Source organism: Aulonocara sp. 'chitande type north' Nkhata Bay, linkage group LG4, assembly GCF_057382095.1.
Source record: "Aulonocara sp. 'chitande type north' Nkhata Bay isolate Kocher_YH1m ecotype deep benthic linkage group LG4, A_spYH_male_GT1.1, whole genome shotgun sequence".
NCBI classification, from domain to species: Eukaryota; Metazoa; Chordata; class Actinopteri; order Cichliformes; family Cichlidae; genus Aulonocara; species Aulonocara sp. 'chitande type north' Nkhata Bay.
The window spans coordinates 691,312-711,319 of NC_141347.1; the positions used below are offsets into that span (position 1 = coordinate 691,312).

Below are 20,008 nucleotides of genomic sequence, written 5' to 3' on the forward strand. Positions count from 1 at the left end.
GGCATGTTTGTCTGTCTCACTTTTATGACTTTGGTTCCCTTCTCATTTCCTCCCTGGAGCAGACGTTTTTTTTCTTTCCCTGCAATCACAACCCCACAGTCACAAACACACCTGTAGGTGTCATCTCCTTGGTCTCCAATTTGTTGCCGTCTCTAATATCAAATAGCCAGACTTTTCATCTCAGAGCGCGCGCGCACACAGACACACACACACACACACACACACACACACACACACACACACACACACACACACACTTGATCACAAGGACAAAAAAAGAAGATTTTATCTTTATTTTTACCCTTGTCTGACAAATCATCATCACCCAATGTTTAAAGCTTATGTGGTTTTTCTTATTGTAACATGTTATTTACTAACGCTCATATGTGCTCCTTGATATTCCTCCTCATACAAAACAGGGTCTGACTGATTATCTAAGAACATTGCAGGTCTGCAAACGGCTGTGGAAATTTTCGCTGGACAAATATACACTTTAACAACTTGTATTTTACCTTATAGTCATTTATTTGGTTGTTGTCAAATTATTCACAAACCACTCATAGAAATGTATGCACATGTATTTTTACAGTTAAACCACATTTCGAGTCGTTTCCAATTCCGCTTTGTAGATGAACAGCTAACACAATCATTCTTATGCAGGATGGTTTAAAACACACAGTAGACACAAGGATATGCCTAATAGTAAGCTGTAGCATGATGAACATATATCCTAGAATCAACAGTCTTGCTTTGTGAGAAATTCAGTATTGTCAATAAACACCAGTTCTTTAAGATAAAGTCACTGCCTCGTTTTAGGGATATATTGTGAGCCACATGCAATACGCCGTGCCGGACTTTCTAAAGCCACGATCACACTAAGTCGTGGCTACAGATCTGCGGCACTTTTCCAATTCTTTATTCCGTCTGTAGTGGTAAACGGAACATAAATCAATCGTGCATTCGTTAAGTTACGGGGTATGCTGAACGTGATAAGTAAAACAAACGCAAACATAGAACAGAGAAATAAAATGTATAATAAATTATGTATATTTTTTTTAAATCTGTTTGCGATTAGAAGGCATTTCTATTGTAGGGCCTATCTTACAATATAAAGCGCCTTTATGAGACTGTTGTGAGTTGGCGTTGTATAGATAAAATTTAATTAAATTTGAAATTGAATTTCTTTTTGGTCCCAGGTACCGTGAAACATTTGCTTTAAAAACATGACTTTACTGAAATGCATTGAGCATACTTATGGGTTTTAACAAACACGTATGCTAAAATATTTATATTTTTGTCGCAGATATCAATATAGTATTGAGGTTATTGAACAGAGAAAGACCACGCAGAATCTCAAATCAGCTATTGACACTCATTATTGTCAGCAGTGTAGTATTATTTTTATTATTATAATCATTGACTAGGTTTAGAACAGCAGTATGCGTGTGTGTTTATGTATGTGTGTGCATTAATAATCACGGACTCGAGAGATGTTTACGGTCTTATTTACCATATTTAGAAGTGTCATCTTTAGTTATACATTTTTCACATACTACAGATGTAGTTATATTTAACCGTCAAACAATTTGGATCATATACAGATGTTAATGTATGTCTTGAAATTCTGGAACTAAAATGGATAATTTAACACAAATATAATTGTTATATAATACTAAATGAAGACAGTAACATTTAGAGAGTGGTATATAAGGTACGAGCAATGTGTGTTTTTCTGTCTTGTGTTCTCTGTTTTGGTAGATAAGTTGAAGCCAATAGTCTGTTTTCCTGTAAAGCTGTGATCACACAGCTCTGGGAGCAACGGTTATAGACAGACACAATCCGGAGGCTGTTTGTGTTCGACGGCAGTCCTTACAATGACGCTTCAGAGCAGCCCAGAGTCCGCACTTAACAAGACACTCTGGTGCCATCTAGTGTTCCGTTAACAACAATACCAAAGAGCACATAGACACATACACAGGTTCTTCTTTCTCAAGACTCGGAAACACAAGTTATACATCCCTGGGTCAGTGTCAATGCGATTTACAAAAACCATGCCCGCAATTTTACTTATGTATTACCTCTGGAAAAATAATACCAGGTCAACCCCAGCGAGTGGCACAAAAAGCTTTTGTGTGCTTTCACAAGAGTGTATGCTGAAGATTTTTTTTGTCTTTGATGTAGGGTTGGAAAGGTCGACTTGTAGCACTGAGGTAGAGAAACGGGTGTTTCTCTCCGTCCTGCTTTGTTGCCAAGGTTAGGCTGGGTGCTGTTACACTGCTGAATGAAACGTGGAGAAAACCGTGTGTGTACAAAATCCCAGAAGAATGCTGTGCTTGTGTGTGTGCGTGTTTGCGCGTGCACGAGCACTGGATGTGCTCAAGGAAAAGTAATTCTGGATGCAAAATTTATGCTGATTGGTCAGGAGGGCTGTTTCGGAATAGAGCGGCAAGCAGGGAATGTGAGTGCATGGGCTTCACCGTGTTCGTGTGTGTGTAAGCATATTAATTCGTCCTTGCTTTGTGGTTTTATCACTTGCGCTTATCTGTAAATCTGTTGTGCAGCCCCACTCAGATATATGTTTCCAGTTGTGAACGTGTGTGTAATCATCTGAAAGACCCTCATGGAGGGAAAACTATGGCATTCTGTTTAATTTATGACTTTAGCATAGTCTCACTTTAAATTGAGTATTCAATTTCAGAGTATTGAGATCAGATACAACATTTGTTTTCGCTTCACCTATTTGTGGTCTGCGCAGCGGATAAATACCTCGACAGGATTTTCTGTGCAGTTAGAATAACGATTGCCAGGATGATAGTACCAGATAATAATAATAATAATAATAATAATAATAATAATAATTATTATTATTATTATTATTATTATTATTCGTCTGACCAAATAATGTCGAACAACACAGTTTGAATAATCAAGCTCGAGTCTTCTTATTTAGCCGAAAAATATGCGGCTCTTTCTGATGCTGCATTCACCCACCCGTTAAACTTTAACTGGTCCCGAGGCCTTTTGTGGCTGAGGGCTCGCGTCCACCGGTAATAGTCCAGTGAACTGACCTGGAGCGCGTGCTCACAGTACCCTGAAGGACGCGGCGAGTCGACTGGCGCTGCCTGGAAACGATTAATATATTAAACAAGAGAAAGTACTAGTCAGGCAGTTTTTTGGAGTTTGTCATTAACTGGTGCAGCAGAAGAGGTCTCTTTCTCTCTCTCTCGCGCGCGCGCACGCACACACACACACACACACACACACCGAGCAAGAGAATTAGCAATAGAAGCTCTATGTATCTAAACTCTGAACACATGAACTTTTTATCTCCAAGCATCACAACTTCTGCAATCTTCTATACGATCCTAAGAGCGAAAGTATTCTACTTATATCAAAAAATGTCCCCGTTTTTCCTGACATGAGTAAAACCCATAAAATATCTAAATTAATGACATTATAACAGACCACCTACTTAAAATGTCTGCTCTGCCAGACAAGGACCAGTCTGATGCGCGCAGAGTTTTGAACTCCTTTTTGTAAATAACTCGTACTAAAATGACACATAAGAGTAATTTAGTAGGATAAGCAGTGAATTTTTAATTTCATAGACGGTTAATTATTTAACCCGTGAAATGCTATCGATCCTTTCACTGCCACGGCTGAAATAAACCACAGGTGAGCTGCACAGTGCTCGTTACTTGTGCGGAGAACAGCACATTTGTTCATCTGCTGTTTTGCTGCGGGCCTGTTTTTCAGTTCGTAGCCATTCCTCGGACTTTACAAGGAGTCATAAAAAGTCATAAAACCATAAAAGTCCTGAGTTCTCTCTTTCTCCTTCGCACATACCCCCCTTCCACACACACACACACACACACACACACACACACACACACACACACACACACACACACACACACACACACACACACACACGCAAAAGGTGAAAGGGACCCATAAAGCCATAAAGCAGCCGCCTGACTCTTTCAGCTTTAATTGTCGATAATCTCTGAAGTTTCCCGGATTCCTGGAGTTCCTTCAGCGCCTCTCGGCTGTTTACTCTGAAGCTGCACCATTAAATTTACTGTGCAGGAATACAGCAGGCTTAAAACGCATATCCGTTTAGAAAAAAGATGGGATTTGTAATTGTCATCCAACCAATTTTTAACGTGGGAGAATGTCCCAGAATATTAACTTTTTTCTTTCTTTGTTTTCTGATATAATCTAGACCATTCCATCTCTCTACAGTTTCTATTTATTTGTGTCATTATGATTCATATACTTAAAACAGATTTCGCTTCTTGTCATTACCCTGTTATTAGTGTTGGACCAGTGGTAAAAACTTAATAACTATATAGCTAATGACTGGAAGGCTGTTAGCCTACTGATTTTGGGGTGGTTAAAGCAGCTAACAGGCCATCCGAGGTAGCTTATGTTATTTGTGGTCTTTTAAGTCTCCCATTTTGTATTGTAGTTACACAAATAAATAATTCGTTGAATTTCGGCACAAAGGTCTAGCACACCCAATGTCATGGTAATGCTCTCAGCAGCGTCGGTACACAGCCCCGTTCCCTTTTTTTCAATACTGGTGGACGGCAAGTTAAAGTTTGGTAGACTTCAATATCCCCGTCAACACAAGGAAATATCAGGCAGTAAAACGCAACAAAGCATAAGGTCACGTGACATAAAATGTGACTTCTTTACTAGCTTTAAAGCAGACTATGTCCTTCTGCTATTCCTTTATGTCCACCCCACTCCTCTCCCTGACACACACTCGCACAGGGACCAACCATCCGGTTCTCAAATAGCAAAATGTTTCCAAAGTTTAGGTCGTTTTTTTCTTTGCTCTGCTCTTTCGTGTCGTCTGCCACTCGCTTCTCCCAACTGCAATTGCATCTGCAATGACACATAAATATATGTCCACTTGCAACATGGAGGACAATGTCATCATGCAGTGTTGCCTATGAATATTTCCATGCAGTCACATGATATAAGATGATAAGATGATGATATTTCATGTTGCTTTTCCAGCATTAGAACCAAACTACAAGTTCGTGAGATCTCCTCTGAAGTTATTCTTAAATGTTACATTAATCTATACTTTAAATAAACTGCTAATCTCTGCAAAAATTGTCATATAAAATACATAGATGCTTCGTAACAAAACTTTCGGTATGTTACTATACCAACACTTCAATTGGCTTGACAATATTCTTAGCTTAAGCAGAGCTGTACCTCGAATCAGGAAAAGCTATGATTCTGCCTTTATATTATTATTAGTATTATCATTATTATTATTTGTATTTTTCAAAGTTCTTTCTTCATATTTACTCTGTGGGCTGGTGCTGGTATAGGCCTACCACAGATATAATACCAAAGCCACAATCACGTTAATACCGTGCTAATGCAAATAGGCTGTATATATAATAATAGTATTACCGTCTTGTGTGTGTCCCAGGCTGTAGGCCATGCCTGTCCTGTCCCGACTGTTAGTGCTCATTAATGATTACACCACAGTCAGCTCCAACACAATGCTGTTGCTTCCCGTTCCCACAAAGTGGAGAGGAAACGGAGCGTCCTGCCAACAAGAGAGAGCGAGAGAGAGAGAGAGCGAGAGGTCAAAATAAAAGTTCAGAAGACAGATTCTCCATCAGTTTGTGTAATCCTGCATAGAACGCGCGGCTCGGGGATTAAATTTCATATTTGTCCTCCTACGACGAACAGTATTACTTTAAAACGAAGAGATGGGGGAACTGATGAAGTGGGGAGGTGAAGTAAAAGTAAAAATAGGCTTTGTCTCTATCGGTAGTCAAACTGTCTACAGTTTGGCCATTCAGACAAGTCAGAGCCTGTAGAGGAAGCACAGAAAGACACCGAGAGGGGGGGCGACTTATTTATGACTGCGGTTATTTTACGACCTCAGCGACACATATTCCGTTTGTGACCGCGAATGAAAAGCACGCCGAAATACCCCCACCCTCCACCCAGCTCGACCCTATTTATTCTCCTCTCTAATTTTGAAGAAGGAAAGGGAGGTTCTAATGTTTCTTTGCGAAAAGAGTGCAAAATGTGTCTGTGTAAATTTAGTTTTTATTATTCTAAGGGATGATAATAATAATTTGTGACACTAGTGTACCCATTAGCTATGTTTTTTTCTTTTACATTTATAATTATCGTTCTACATTTATAATTATCGTTCCATATAGTGTAAAACTGAGAAAAAAATATAATATAATTTTACAGTAGTAATGCAGTATGTTTTTTTTGTTAGTGGTAAAACTAACAAATCTATAATAACGGCGTTTTTTTATTCGAAGACTTCATTCTAATTGTTTTTTTTTAAACAATGCAATATATTTCGGTTCAATATAAACATGGACGTGGCCATATATATATTGAAAGAGCTTCAGGCGCGTGGGTCTAATGAGTGTCAAGATGACGCTAAGAAAAAAAGCAGAAAGAAAAAATACTTCTTTTCTTTTTTTGTTTTACATTTCAGGCTAATCAGTGTCACCGGAGAAGAAAAAAGGAAAATAATAAATCACTGCACACATTGATCAGACCCAGCACCCTCTGGCACAGTATAGGAGTTACATTTTTCTGACTGAATAGTCTTATGGTACTCTTATAGCAGCATATGTATGTGTGGATATATATATATGGATATATATATGGATATATATATATATATTTTTTTTTTTTTTCTACATTTCTAACTATCAGATTATGTGCCGAAAATCCCTTCCAAATTACTAAATTAGTCTTCTGCTTTAGAAAATAGCAGCCTGCGATAGGAGTAGGACACACACACTGGCCGAAGAGGGGACATAAACTACCCAATCACCAGATATACCAATTGCAAATATACAACACTCCAATTACATGGCCCATATTATATAGTAGGCTGAATCTAATACTAGCATCACACACACTGCACCACACACAAGACGCGCGCACGTTCCCGGCTGTGATTTACGCTCCACAAATTCATTTTAATGCGGTCGGTATTATCTCCAAAGCGCCGGGAAACATATTTTATTATTCGGTTGCCTTCTCTCCCAACCCCAAGGGGACAACGCGCATACGTGTGAGAACTGCTGGTTTTTATGGGTCCAACAACAGACGGAGGAAGACACACGGGGAGAGAAAAGAATCAATTTAACGCGTCGAGGATTCCGGTGTGATTGCGCAATGTCACCGGGAACAGAAGGAAGATTAGAAAGAGAGATTAGATACGAATTAAAAAGGAAAGAAAGGAAGAGAGCGTGTTTGTGTGTGGTGGTGGGGGTGTATTCGGTAGTTCCCAGACCTCCTCCTCTTCCTCTTCTTCTTCCTCTCCTACGAAAGGAAAACAGCGAACGAATGCCAGGCACAGACGCGTCCCATTGGTCAGTTCGAGGTCAGCTGGTGTCTGCCCTCCAACCCCCCACCCGATACCCCTTCTCGCCCCGTCCCGTGTTCTCCGATCGCATACACACACGGAGAGGTTCTCTCTGTTGCCCCCCACCCTCCACACGCCCCTCCGTCCCACACTGGCACTCAGCCCACCTAATACAACCCCCCCCCCCCTCCTCCCAATCTGCGATACACTAAGTGATAGCGGCAGCCCGTCGGACTGTCGGCTATAAAACACAACAAATCATAAAGTGCAGGCAGGGGAAGGCAGAGGAAGCAGGACGGGAGGGAGAACCGTTAGCTGCTAGCCGTTAGCCTCTGCCTACTCCTCCTCCTTCTCCTTCTTCATCGAGTGAACGTTGTTATTGTGTTTGTTTCGTCCCCTCCTGTCCTCCCCTCTCCTCTTCTCCTCTTTTCCGGCTTCTCCTCTTTTTCTTCTTTCTCCTGATGAATTCCTATTTTGTCAACTCCTCTTTCCCGGTGACGCTACCGGGAACGGGTGGAAGCGGGCAGGCGGCGGCAGCAGAGTCGTTTTTGGGTCAGATACCTCTCTACTCATCGGGATACGCCGCCGACCACCCGCTTAGGCACTACCCGGGGGCAGCAGCCGTTACCGCAGCTGTGGCATACAGCACCGGCGGACCCGGCGCACACCAGGACAAACCGTACCCGGCATCCACCTACTACCAGCAGGCGGCCAATGGAGCATATACCGGACACCGGGCGACAGCAGCAGCGGCGGGGGTCGGTGTTGGGGGCGCGACCGGAACCGGTGCCTGCGACTACGCCACGGCAGCGGCGGCAGCGGCGGCCGCAGCTGCAGCCACGAGTTTCTACAGGGATAAGGAACACCCGTGCGCTCTGGAGGAGCATCAGCTCGCGCTCAGTCAGGACGGCGTGCAGCGTAAAACAGAGTGCGTAGGGCTCAGTGCAAAGGGGCTTTTCGGAGAAACGATGGAAGACAAACAATCGGCGTCAGTGCCCATTTATCCATGGATGCAGCGGATGAACGCCTGCAACGGTGAGTGTCTTCTTCTTCCTCTTCCTCTCTTTCTTGCATATTTTATGATCCCAGTCATAGAAATGACGTTTGTTTCCTCTGTCAGCCTCTGTTAGATTTCCTTTCCTTTTCCCCTCCTCCTGCCACAGAAGCTGCTTTATGATCCCCGTTTGTTGACCTGTCAGTCCGTCATGTGCGCTGTATTTTATTGTCCGTCATAAAACGGGTTTGTTTGCATTGCGGGTCCTTTTACTGTAGCCTGTGTGACCCGTGACGATGCTACCAAGTAAAGCAAAGTGTGGGGGAAAACAAGGAGCAGATAAAAAAAATTAATGATGTAGATATAGAGGAAATACAGAGATAAGTCTAAATATCCACACTCTATTAGTCATTCGTTTATTCAAATGTGTCTGAATAGTTCATCTCTTTTATTTTTGAAAACGCTTTTCCTCTCAGACATACTCTGCTTTGAGACATGACCAATAGGATGCGATAAATACTGTTTTGTTTTTGCTAACGTTTCTTTTCTGTGCTGATAAAGATATATCACATTTCCTGTTGCTATTATTGGTTTTGACCTTTTCTATCTTATCGTTTATTGAGCCTCCGCAGCGTAGACAGTGTTATTCACTGTTGATTCAAATCGTATATAGATATAGCCTAAAGTTTAAAGTGAAAGTGAGGCAAACCGTGGCGGAAATAATGTGAAATAGTTTCATTTAGTCGGCTCTCCTAAAAGTTTGTGCTTTTGCACTCTTGCATGATTTAACCTAAAGTGTTAAACACTGTCCTGTGCTGCAAACCATCCTTAAGAGAGAAAAACGGCCTGTTGAGGGTAGAATGAGTAATAGCAGATGATGCAGAGCTAGTGTTTTGTAAAGCCCTGCAGGACACTCCGAGTTATGACAGATGAGGTGGTAACATACTTCGCCGCAAATAAATATATATGGAGGAAAACAAAGAGCGCGTTATAAATGACAGTTAAAGGTGCAAATAGTAGCCAGAGAGAGGGGAGAGTTATTTATGGTCATTTGGATTTAGATATGAATAGCTTGTGGCATGCAATCCATGCTCTTACTTTCAAATCAATACATAAACTGAAGTTGCCTTAATTGCCTTATTAGTGAAGATCGGTGTATACACACCACAATGGGAATTTATTTTCTGAATTTACTGCTACTTACCATCAGCAACATTATATAACATAGTTATTCTCCGTGTTTCATAAACCATGAAGTTCAACTTTCCTGTAGAATGATTGTTATTGTTTTTATTAAACAAAATAAGAAATCCAAGTTTTCACTTTTCACAAAGCCAAAAATAATCCGCGGCTTCGCAGTCAGAGTAAGTAAACATTTTAGTAAAACAATGTTAAATTCACATTAAAACAGTGTCCTTAAGGGATGGCGCACATTGTTAGATGGCAGCCATCGTCTGCATTGTTCTTTAATGTGAACATTACTAATTCTTAATTTAAGCGGGGGCAAATAGCCTTGATAATACTAAACAGGCACTGTTGTGGAAACTTGTAGAATAGAATAGAATAGAATAGAATAGAATAGAATAGAATAGAATATGCATGTGATGAACTTTTCTGGTAACGTTTTCTTAACAGAATAGTTAACGCCTCAGTGTTGTTATCTTGGTTCAAATGTATCTGTCTCTTGCTTCTCAGGGACCTTCAGTAGCCCCGGGAGACGCGGTCGGCAGACGTACACCCGCTACCAGACGCTCGAGCTGGAGAAGGAGTTTCACTTCAACCGGTACCTCACGCGGCGACGTCGGATCGAGATTGCGCACGCGCTGTGCCTCACGGAGCGACAGATTAAAATATGGTTCCAGAACCGGAGGATGAAGTGGAAGAAGGAGAACAAGCTGATCAACTCCTCTTCTACATCCTCTTCTTCTTCCTCTACGGCGAACGGTGCAGATGAAGAGGAGAAACGGACTGAGTAAAACAGGACCAAAAATAAACTAATGTAAGACACGTAAAAGGAAGGGCAGAATAAAAGAGAAGACATGCTGATTAATCTCATGCCTCCAAGTTTTTCAAGAGCACCCCCCGCATTTTTTTCTCTCTCTCTCTGTTGTTTTTCTTTCTTTCTTTCTTTTCCTCACCTGAGCAGTGGTGAAACAACGGAATGGGGGGATTTATTTTTATCCCTCTTACATCAACTCTTTCTGTAGGCTGTACTTGAGTGGTCTTATATTTGGTAATAATTTGTAAAACACTCTATAGCAAGGGTTATGTAACTGTGGAAAGGGACAGATACGATAAAACCTGGGAGGGGAAAGGAACATGGCGTTAAATTAAAGAATACAATAGATGAATGAACACTTTTTTTAAAGGCCACCAACACAAGGCCACAAGTAGTTTTGAAACACAATTTATTGCTGCATTCCGCCTACCGATTTTTTTACTGTACTTTTTTATGGCTATGCATATTTAATTTATTTCATTTTATTTTTTATTCTTTCAAAGACATCATGTAAGGCACTTGTTTTAGGGTTTACAACTTGTTTTGGGGGCTTTAGAACTTGACTTCCGGCTGTTTCCTTCCCGATTTTGTTTCTTATTATTTGTAAATGTGTGTAGCCTTTAATACCTTTAAGTACACGTGCAAGTATGCTCTGCATATACACGAAGGGAGGAAAAACTATTGGAGGTATGTATGTCTTATGGTGTTCATATTTAAACTGTACAGAAATAAGCAAGGGAAAAACACCTTGTATGGTGAAAATAATGTAACTACGGTTAAGGGGAATTTTTCAATATCGGGAAACCTGTTGAAGCTTTGGGTGGGGTTGCGGTTGTTAACCTACTGATGATATTCGCCAAACTACCTAAAACATTCAGGAAAGTGTATATTTTATCGATTTTTACATGTTTTGGTTATGTGTTATTGTCAAGTAATCACATATACTACCTATGACAAATGTTTAATAAAATGTAAAGGAATTTATGGAGAAAGGTTATTTTTATAACGGGGATAGGGTATGTTTGTGTGTGTCTTGGGGCATGAAATGAATTTTCATTTATTCTAACATTAATTAACGCGCAGTAAAGGTTAGTCAAACTCAACATTACTGGATTTGAGATTGGTTTATTTTATGATTTAGAGGACAACTTTAACACGCTTGAGCCTTTTAGCCTCTTACTGGTGTTAAACGCAAGGCTGCGGCCAAACAGGCGCACGCGACGATCTGGAAGGAAAGCGACGAGGAGAGTGAGCTGCTGATGGCGGGCTCAAACTAAATGATGACCAGAGCGAGGCAGAGAAAGTTGACCTCTCCTCGAGCCCTGCAGCCAGACACGTTACACATAGACACACACTTCACGCAGACAAAGTGGACAATGTCCTCGTGACCTTTTAACTCTACTTGTCCCCTGAGTGACCGGCGCGTTGTATCCATCTTGGAAGTTTCACTGATGCGGGTGCAAACACACACACACACACACACACACACACACACACACACACACACACACACACACACACACACACACACACACACACACACACACACCACTGCACATTAGCTTATCTCATGAAACATGAAAACCATAAAGACAAATATGGTCTAAATCAGAGTTACTTTAGAATGATTTCATTTGCCGGCTTTTCATTCGGAACATTCAAGATATATTTCTGAATTTTCCAGTTATGGGTATAATAACACACATAATAAGCATAACAGAGAACAGGTATTTATTTATTTATTATTTGACGGTCTTAAGTCATACCAAGCAAGTGCTGTTATTATAGCATGTATCTAACGAATACACATTTTAAGTTTAGAAAAAAAAATCCTGTTGGAATACTACCAAGACAAAGATGGCATAAGCTGGTAGTAAATAATTAATAAGCACACCTAGAAAAACCAGCCTCGCCACTGTGCGAGGCGAAGAACTAAAGCTTTCACGTGATTTAATTAATGATACTTTTAGTTATGTTATGTTTGAATTTAATACTTTGAGAGACAAATTGAGAATATAGTGAGACTCGCAATGAAATGACCTCAAGAGAAAATCTATTAAAGCGTATTCTGCAGCACAGACATATTCAGTGTACGTTGGTTTCTTTTTGTGTTGTGGATATGACTCGATTGGCGATTTCGTTCCCATTTTGAATCAGTTGTATGACTACGTGCTGGCAGATGTTCTATGTTAAACACAGTGGAAATGGTTTTACTGTGAATCAGGGGGGCTCGTCTTTACATATGGCACATACGTGCTTGGTGTTTAACATATTTTAAGGAGAGAAAAACGAAGAGGAAATGTTTCATGTTGTTTTGTTCTTTCTATCTCTACTGAAAGCTGTTCTCTACTGAAAGTCTCAATTTTGAAGAAGAAAATTTGTTTGTTTGTTTTTTGTTTATTTGTCTGTTTAAGACAACTGAACATTAGTTAGAAAGAGTTTGTCTTAGACCACAATCTATAATTGGTTAAAATATCAAAATCTCCAAAAATGAAGCATATTGAAATCTGCGTGGCTCTTTGAATGAGATTATTAGAATAAAAGGAACTGCATCTGTGCGCAGGCACTGGTTGCAAAATGTGCTCTAATCTGGGCTCATACCTTAAATTCTGACCCTCCTTTATTCTTACTCAGAATGCGACAAATTCAATATAACATAAAGTAAACGCAAAACATGTGCAGCTGAAGAGATAGGTAGGTTGAGCGAAAGAAAAGAGATGGATGGATGGATGGATGGATGGACGGACGGACAGATAGTTTTATTCTATGCTAAAACTGAATTATGATTGTCTTCAAACTGGCCTTATTGAAATATTTAAATGTTTTTCGTTCAGTGAGCTCTTTCATGGAACAAATTCAGCGCGATTGTGCTGATCTATAAATACCAAAGGCAGTGTGCTGAGAGGAGTGTGACAGCTGGGTCTTTTGTGGCTTTAAACCCCATGTTGCTGTTATGTGTGCTTGCCCGTGTGTTTTAAATGTGCCTGCTACTTTGTAATATTCAAGATGAATCCCATTCCAACTGCTGGTTTCTTTAGCCGAGACTCTGAAATGTGGCCTGCAAACTGCACACATTTCCCCACTGAGCACATCCATTTGTATCATTTCACACATACACACAAAGCTCTGGAATTCTTCATCTGTCGCCTGTTCTAGCTGCTGTGCCGGAGTTACAACAAAGCGTGTACACCCGAGTGCACACTGAGGCCTACTTCAAACACGCAAACGCTTAGACACACACAAGCACTCCCGCGGCTGAAATGCACCCAAACCCGGGAATCAACAAATCATAAATCAGCAGATTTCCATCCAGTGTGGACGTCACAGATCAGGTTTAACATTCCTCGTCTGCAGCTGCAAAGAAGGCTTGCAGTAAGAAAGAAAGAATGTACAGTCGCAGGCCAGTCGAATTGTCATAACTCAAACATTTTTTGTAGTGTTGACTGTTTAGTTTGGTCTGTGATGTATTTATTTATTTATTTGTTTGTTTATTTTTGCCTAATTTTTGTGATATTTTGCACTATATTTCCTACTGGTGTTTTGTACCTGTGCCGGAAGTTGAGGTACAAACAATTAGTGCAGCAAGTCGAAACACTGCATAACACAAAAAAAAAAAACACGTGTATTTTATCGGTGAGACCGCTTTTTGGTAGAACTCCGGGATAAATATCAACAGCTATCAGATGTATGTGGAGAAAGGCTAGTTACTATTTTTTTTTACCATGGTGTTCATTATTAACGTTTGATTTTACGGTTCTTACGGCTCTTAATTGTGAGACTAAGCAAAAGGTCAGTTAACAGAGCTGAGTGATGAACAAACACACACACAATGTTTTTTTTTTTTATAGCATGGATATGTCATGGACTCTTGTGTGTCCTTTCTCCCTTAACACTTCTTTCTGTACAATAAATTATATCTGCAGTAGGTGGCGCTCTGAGCTCACCCCCGACACCTCTAGCAATAAAGAGAGAGAGAGACGGAGAGAAAGAGAGGGAAAGCTTCCCCCGCCCAATCTTTATCATTTGAAACCTCAGAGCATAAATTACCTCTCTAAAGTCATCGGCGAGAATTTACGACTGGTCAACAAAAGCACGTGACCGTCCCCCTCCTCCTTCCTCACTACGTGTGTGTCTCTCTCTCCTCCCTCGCCTCACCCCTCACCTCCCCCATCACACACACACACCCCTCCATCCAACACACACACACCACCCCACCCCCATATTTGGACGGCGCATACATAGCTAAAAACGAAGTACAGTGCAACGCCATAATTCACTAATACATCATAAATCGTTGAAAGTACCAGCGTTATAACGACCCAGAGAAATCTAACAAATCAAGCGCCCCTTAGTACTCAACTATAAACCTGCAAGTCTCTAAAACAACCTAAATGAGCTCTTATTTTGTAAACTCGTTCTCGGGGCGCTACCCAAATGGCCCCGAATATCAACTGCTAAATTATGGAGGCAGCAGCGGCGCAATGAACGGCGGGACGTACAGGGATTCTTCCTCCGCCACCATGCACCCTGCGACGGGCTCTTACGGCTACAGCTACAATGGCATGGACCTGACCGTCACTAACCGGGGAGGGGGAACCAACAGTACCGCCAACGCTGGAGGACACTTCGGGGGCGGCTCAGTTGGTGGGGACTCGCGGGGTTTCGGCTCCCCGGCCCCGGACAGGGGGTTCAGACAACCATCTAGCTGCTCCCTCGCCTCTGCGGCGGACTCCCTGCTGTCACCCGGCAACGAAAGCACAAAACTGGGCGCCCGGAGTTCGTCTCCTCGCTCGGATCAAGCAGGAAGCGGTAATCTCAGCTCACCAAACCTGTCCTCCGCCTCCTCCACCGGCGGTGGCGGCACAGTGCAGCGTTTCACCGAGCTGGATGACGCGTCACCAGAGATCGAGGACTTGCAGCATAACCGGGACACCAGTCACGCCAGCAATCCGCCACCCAGGACCGGGCATAAGCAGGAGGGCGGTCCGACGGGATCAGCCGCTGGCAACACTGGCAGTGAGGCGCAGACACCACAGATATTCCCCTGGATGAGAAAGCTACACATTAGTCATGGTACACATTGCTCTTGTGTTTACAACTTATTTTCCATGTATCCTAGAAGTTTCGGGCGATAACATTCATATGACTGGTTCAGCAGAATAGCCTCCGTGTTGACACATGGGACTGGTAACAGTTCAGTGCTTGTTGTACCTATATCGGGGCTTCTTAAAATGCACATTAATGATTGTGCAGAATTATTGCTGCTTTGATCTGTGTAAAGTGGATGCTCGAGAACAGCAGGAAGATACCCAATTAGCCACGGTTCTTCGTTTTTCTCTGCACCTTACCAGACTTTTTTCTACTGCGTCAATTTCACATTTTCGTGTGGCAGTCAGAAATCAGTTGTCAAGATTATGAATCTCAAATGAATGGCATTTAATCGTGCGCATTGTGTTAATATTGATGCTTTCATTTTAAATTATGTATTCGTGTTTTAAATACTGATATGAAGATCTAAAAAAATCGAAGCAATACACCCCAGAAAACGTCTTAGTAGAAAATTCCCATTACATTTTCGTGTTTTAGAAATCAGGAACGCCGGACAATTGCCCCTTCTGTCTCCTCTTTTTTATTTTAGCAAATTCCACAAAAGCGTCATAAATCTGTCAGGGGAGAGACGAAGGGAAGAAAAACTCAACAGGGCTGGGAAGCTGCAGACAGAGCCGGGCAAAGAAAGAAAAAAAGAAGCAGAAAGTGAGGCCAGGAAGGCTTTGGAAGCGGCTTGCTCCTTTGAAAAGTGAAGCTTTATTACGGATGGGAACTTTATTAAAAAGGTGAGGTAGAGGACGGGGCAATAAAACCCTGAAGGGTGTAAAAAAATGGGGCATATAGAGAGGTGATGGTGAAGACGGGTGGTTAAAAAGGGAAAAAAAAAAGTAATGTGACAGATAAAAGCAAATGTTTTAACCCAGGCTGTGGAATGGAAATAGCAGAAATAAAATGTGTCAAGAAAGGTTGTGGTTAGGATGATGGACAGTTTTACTGTCTCCCTTTACGCTCGGTGATTTTGATAAAACAGTAAGTTTAATTCCTTGTGTATGCGTGGGGGCGTTAGAGGTTGATACAATAAAACAAACACCTGTGGCTCCAGTCTATGAGAATCCTTTGACTCATAGAAAACATCACCCTAACAGAGGCGTTCCTGACTTTAGATTGATATTTTCAAGTAGTTATCTTATACTGGAGTGTACTTTAGAGCGCTGTAAAATACTGACTATATATTGCGCACTCTATTTTTGGACTCAATAACAGCCCGTTTCTGTCGCGTGTTGGCGCATCTTTAAAAGCCCTTTGTCCTCTCATCACCCTCAGATATGACGGGCCCCGACGGGAAACGGGCACGGACGGCATACACCCGCTATCAGACTCTCGAGCTGGAGAAGGAGTTCCACTTCAACCGGTACCTCACGCGGCGGAGGCGGATAGAGATCGCGCACGCACTCTGCCTCACGGAGCGGCAGATTAAAATCTGGTTTCAGAACCGGAGGATGAAGTGGAAGAAGGACAACAAATTGAAAAGCATGAGCCTCGCCACTGCTGGCAGCGCCTTCCAACCCTAGAAATATCTTTGTTTTAAACCAGAATCTGTCTTCGTTCATCTCTTTAGAGATGATACTACCATGTACACGCTTCCCTGGAGGAGGGAAGAAACAAACCAGAAATAAAAAAAATAAAAAACTTGAAGAAAACAGCAAAAGAGAGGCCAGCAAAAGAAGAAGACGAAGACGAAGAAAAAATATTCCAAAATGTAATCAGAAACACTTAAGAGTACTGTACAGCAGCGCAGCACTTTTCATTTGTTCGGTATGTCGGTCTTTGGTGTTTTAGGGCAACGTAAAAAAGAATCATGACTGTGGTACTTGCTCTTGTAACAAAAAAAGTGTTTCTTTATGATGTCTTCTTTTAAAAAAGGAGGGGAGTCACGGATAAATATGCTACCTACTTACAACATTGCTACCTACCTATTGTTTAATGTCTACGTATCGTTTTATGTGTCAAGTGTGAATTTTTGTAACTGACCAAGTGCTTTCTAGAAAAGTTAGCATGTGAGCGTTTATTGTAAGTTATTTACATCCAGTAAGGCACGTATATACCCTCGCCTACCCCAAACCCACTATACTCGCTGTCTTACCATTAAATTCTGCGCTATTTGAAGCAGAAAGGGTGTGTGTGTGTGTGTGTGTGTGTGTGTGTGTGTGTGTGTGTGTGTGTGTGTGTGTGTGCGTGTCCGAGTTTGAAACTTAAAATAAATCACTTTGCCTGTATCTGTTTATCCATCCAAAAAGTTGTGTACAGCTCTACTATTCAAAAAAAGCTGAACTGTATTATATTGTTATTATAATTGTAATTATCGGTTCTATGCTTCTCAAATGATGTATATAGATATATATATATTGACATTTTTAAATGTGACCAGTTGGCTATTTGTAGGTGCAGTATGCGAGTTCGTGTTTATATGAGTGTGTGTGTGTATGGCTAATGGCTACCGTCCATTAAGGCCTGTAACCTGTCTGCCAGTGAGCTTTTTGTATTTGTTTGTAGCTTCAAGTAAAAAAGCAAAAACAAAAAAAGCAAACAAGAAACCCAATAAAGTTCATTGTACTCATTAAACAGAAAGACTGAAGCAACTGCTCATAATAGAAACAGTTCCACAAACAGCTTAAGGGAAATCTAGATTGATACCGGCTTTGTGTGTGTGTGTGTGTGTGTGTGTGTGTGTGTGTGTGTGTGTGTGTCTGTGAGTGTGTGAGTGTGTGTGTGTGTGTTTGTATAACATACTGAAGAAGTGATTCGAACACATATCGTTTTTTACATATTACCTCATCTATACCATATTTATATCATATATCTTTATGCAAATCTGGGGCTTTGGTTGGCATCAGTTGCCAAACACCGGTGGCTGTGGCTTCTCCAAACTGCACGCGGAAGTCTTCTTTGGCAAGATACCGAACACCAAATTGCTCTCTTTGCATATCCATAGGTGCTGTACCAATGTGCCTCAATAGTTAGGAGTGGCGTGTGTGGTTATTTACTAAAGCAGTATTATGTATTGTGCCAACAATATCAAACCATTTACTATTTTTACCTGACTTCCAATATAGGCTGAAATCAAGTGGTTTGATTTTACATTATGTAGATCTGGCTTAACTCTTCAATCCAAGTTTAAGTGTCTATTTTCGCCTCTTTTTGTAGTTTTTTAACGCACTTTCTGACATATAATGCACAATAGGTACACCATGCATAAAGACGCAACACATCAAGCATGATTGTGAGCATCAAGCGCGCAATCACTAAGGGGGCCACACACACACACACACACACACACACACACACACACACACACACACACACACACACACACACACACACACGCACGCACAAACAGAATCACTGGGTTTACTGACAGTTTCTTTTTCTTTCTTTTATATGTGATGAACATCAAAAGTGGTCAACACACACATAGAACAGAGAGAATTACAAATACAAGTATACACAGAACACACACTCACAAATCAGTTCTCGACTCTGCTGACCAACTCTGACAAGACAACAAACTACCCGCGGTGGACAAATTGGTCACTTTTTCTCCTTTCCGCCCGAACGAAGGCTACTCCCGGGCAAATTAAGTTTCCTCTCCTGTAAACAAGCGACTGAACTTTTAAACTCACCGGCTCATGGTGCTGCCGTTTCCCTACTCCTACAAGGCTTTCCTTCTGAGTTGCTGGGGTGGGGGCTGGACACAGCCTCTATCTCCTGCTTCTCCTCTGTGTGTGTTGAGATATATTTTTAAAGCTAACCTCCTTCTACGTTGGGCTAAACTGTAGAAAAAAGAAGGCGGCTTTGACATTTACATGTCAAACAAATAAGGGTTTTTATCTCCAAGTTGGATCGTAAAGGTCAAGCCTGGACTCAGACTGATACCTCTCACTGGTTCGCTTGCAGTCACGTGGGGTCCCATAAGCTTAGTTTTATGGTTTTGGGGAGTTGACAATGTACTATATATTTCGCATTCTCCAAAGCAAGTGACGGTTTAACTGCTTCACGGGGATCCTAAAGAGGTCAGTAAAGTAGACAGAGAAAGGGAGAGAGGGAGTATGTGTGTGTGAGAGAGAGCAGGCCACTACTACTGGCCGCTACTCCAGCTCCGGTTCACAATACACTCAGAGACCGTTGATCTCCGCTCTGCTTTGCTCTGTGGACGCCGGAGAGAAAGAGCTTGGACTCACAGCACAGTAAGTAGTGACGGCTGTCTGCAAGTGGGGGCTAAGTGGGGAGAGGAGTCGGTAAAGTGTGTGTGTGTGTGTGTGTGTGTTAGAGAGAGAGAGAGAGAGAGAGAGAGAGAGAGAGAGAGAGAAACAGAGAAAGAGCGGGGGAGGGTGTGGAGGTGGGGGGTATAATTACCTTGTCACTCACTATGTAGTTCTAGGGTATTAATGCGCTGGCGGAGTGCCGCCAAGCTCCGGTGTATTTGCCAGCGACAATTAGGACTCGGAGAGACTCGGAGAGTCCTTGTCGTCGCCGGTTCGGGACGTCCGATAGTTATTACCTCACAGATGACGCAAGATTAGAATTGTCT

The 20,008-nt window shown here is 41.7% G+C and overlaps 3 protein-coding genes and 1 long non-coding RNA gene across 6 annotated transcripts in view; 3 read left to right on the forward strand and 1 right to left on the reverse strand.

The window, feature by feature from the left end:
- The window catches only part of hoxb3a (homeobox B3a), a 108,619-nt gene that overhangs the window by 1,192 nt on the left and 87,419 nt on the right, over nt 1-20,008 (forward strand). The window lies entirely within an intron of this gene.
- On the reverse strand, nt 2,919-7,415 carry LOC147331647 (uncharacterized). Its single transcript, XR_015128705.1, has 3 exons — nt 7,307-7,415; nt 5,437-5,575; nt 2,919-4,893 (listed from the first exon to the last, which is right to left on the reverse strand). It is a non-coding gene; the product is annotated as an uncharacterized LOC147331647 (long non-coding RNA).
- Nucleotides 7,612-11,352, forward strand: LOC147331648 (homeobox protein Hox-B6a-like). The gene is made up of 2 exons (XM_086287832.1): nt 7,612-8,413; nt 10,068-11,352. Exons 1-2 carry the CDS (start codon nt 7,840-7,842, stop codon nt 10,346-10,348), a joined length of 855 nt encoding a protein of 284 aa, XP_086143958.1. The 5' UTR covers nt 7,612-7,839; the 3' UTR covers nt 10,349-11,352.
- hoxb5a (homeobox B5a) lies at nt 14,625-18,036 on the forward strand. Its single transcript, XM_086287841.1, has 2 exons — nt 14,625-15,444; nt 16,744-18,036. The coding sequence occupies exons 1-2, from the start codon at nt 14,763-14,765 to the stop codon at nt 16,989-16,991; spliced, it is 930 nt and encodes a 309-aa protein (XP_086143967.1). The 5' UTR covers nt 14,625-14,762; the 3' UTR covers nt 16,992-18,036.

Excerpts from the sequence above, each read along its gene's own strand:
- LOC147331648 (XM_086287832.1), top strand. The coding sequence starts at position 7,840 with ATGAATTCCTATTTTGTCAACTCCTCTTTCCCGGTGACGCTACCGGGA. Across the intron at positions 8,414-10,067 it reads GCGGATGAACGCCTGCAACG|GGACCTTCAGTAGCCCCGGG; the intron begins GTGAGTGTCTTC and ends CTTGCTTCTCAG.
- hoxb5a (XM_086287841.1), top strand. The coding sequence starts at position 14,763 with ATGAGCTCTTATTTTGTAAACTCGTTCTCGGGGCGCTACCCAAATGGC. Across the intron at positions 15,445-16,743 it reads AAAGCTACACATTAGTCATG|ATATGACGGGCCCCGACGGG; the intron begins GTACACATTGCT and ends CATCACCCTCAG.